The 2,067-nt window shown below is 40.0% G+C and overlaps 1 protein-coding gene across 1 annotated transcript in view; it reads left to right on the top strand.

The window, feature by feature from the left end:
• Window positions 1-2,067, top strand: part of LOC106872619 (regulator of telomere elongation helicase 1) — a 76,576-nt gene that overhangs the window by 67,632 nt on the left and 6,877 nt on the right. The window contains exon 20 of the mRNA XM_052973020.1: window positions 1,626-1,684. Coding sequence (XP_052828980.1) covers window positions 1,626-1,684 — 59 coding nt within the window. The remainder of the gene's footprint in view (window positions 1-1,625; window positions 1,685-2,067) is intronic.

The following is a 2,067-nucleotide window of genomic DNA, read 5'->3' on the forward strand; positions in this document are numbered from 1 at the left end:
ATTCTAGCAGCTACACTTTCAGCGCACCCACCCCCACTACTAACTTGGTCGCCCAGATAGCGGAAGCTATCGACTACCTCTAGTTTTTCACCCTGGAATGAGATAGAAGTCGTTTCCTGTTTGTTTACAGTCTTTATTGCACCTGAACATCTGCCACAAACAAAAACTAACTTGCTAGTTAACCTGCCTTTGATGTTGCTGTACCTCTTATGTGTCCATAGCTTGCACCGGGTACATCTTATAGAGTTACTACCTACTCCTTTTCTACATACTATATATGTATATATATGTGTGTGTGTGTATGTATATATCTGTGTGTATGTCTTTGTGTACATGTTTGCATCCCTGGAACCTTGTGGTTTGGCAAAAGAGATTGATATAATAAGTATAATAAGCATTAGGGTTGACTAATTTGGTTAAAAATTCAAAGCGTTGCCCCAGCATAGCTGCATTCTAATGACCAAAACAAATAAAAGATCACCATCATCATCATCATCATCATCATCATCATCACTACTTTTCCATGCTTGCATGTGTTGTACAGAGCTTATTGATGCAGATTTTACTTCAGCCAGGTGCCCTTCCTGTCACCAACCCTTACTTGTTTCGAGCAAGGTAATATTTGTTATTGTGTGCCAGATCAACCCAGTCTGAGCAGACACCTATGGTCAAAGGCATGTCATACGTGACCATTTCATCTGTTTTTCTTTGACAGGTTTTAATTTAGATCACTTTAAAACCGGTTTGTATCAAAGGACCAAGGGTTGTCTCAGGTTGGTTGGTATCAAAAGAGTTAAGATAGTCAGATTTGAAAGGGAGATTTGGTTGCTATTTCTAGCAGAGGCTCCTTCATTGGGATGAGGTATATGTAATAAACTTATAGTGTACAATGTTCAGATGATGCCAAAAGTGCGTGGACAGTGAATGAGTCATTTAACCTTTTAGCATTCAAACTGACCATATCCAGCCGAAATATTCTTCCTGTTTTATATCTAAACGGGCCAAATCTGGTTCCTCACGCGAACCCTACAATATCATTCTAATAATTAACCATTACCTCATCAAAATTTCAAAGCTATGAGATAATGTGTAAACTTTGCTCATTCATTATGTATTTTTTTAATGCTAAAGGGTTGGAAAGTGTGAGCATCAGGTGTACTGCTGGCTGGCAAATTTCATAAAGCATGGAAGTTTTGAAGGATCTCCTATCTTGACAACTAACAACTGATGGAGATAATTGCTTCAGCAATTCTGACTGAAAGAATGTTTTTGAAAGTCATGGGTGTTGTGTTGTTCTTTTGGTTTTGTAAGCATGTCCATGAGCGTTAGATGTATGGAATTCAAAAAGGTGCCCAAGGTTGTTGTTGGATAGATGGTGAATAATCTTGTGGGTATCTACCAAGCCAGTTGCCAGATGTTGGGGCTTTAATGTGTCCATGCCCTGGGGAAGTAAGACATTCAGAGTATGGTCGGTGCCTGACAGCAGTTATTCAGAAATGGTTGCACATTTCTGAACAGTTTTCAGGAGATCGATATTCTGAGCAAGATAGATGTTATTGATATTTGATGTTTGGAAAAGTTCTGAGAGGATTCTTTAAATAATAGTTGTTTATTATTCTATGCAGCACCTCCAGACAAGAAATTAAAAACATTTGGTCAAGAACATTGTATCACCAACAGCACTGTAAGTATACTCTTTTATTTTTTTACTCTTTTACTTGTTTCAGTCATTTGACTGTGGCCATGCTGGAGCACCACCTTTTAGTCGAGCAAATCGACCCCAAGACTTATTCTATCGGTCTCTTTTGCCAAACCGCTAAGTTACGGGGATGTAAACACACCAGCATCGGTTGTCAGGCGATGGTGGGGGGGCAAACACAGACACATATACATATATACGACGGGCTTCTTTCAGTTTCCGTCTACCAAATCCACTCACAAGGCTTTGGTCAGCCCAAGGCTATAGTAGTAGACACTTGCCCAAGGTGCCATGCAGTGGGACTGAACGGGGAACCATGTGGTTGGTAAGCAAGCTACTTACCACACAGCCACTCCTACACCTATATA

The sequence above is a fragment of the Octopus bimaculoides genome, chromosome 14 (genome assembly GCF_001194135.2).
Source record: "Octopus bimaculoides isolate UCB-OBI-ISO-001 chromosome 14, ASM119413v2, whole genome shotgun sequence".
NCBI lineage: Eukaryota > Metazoa > Mollusca > Cephalopoda > Octopoda > Octopodidae > Octopus > Octopus bimaculoides.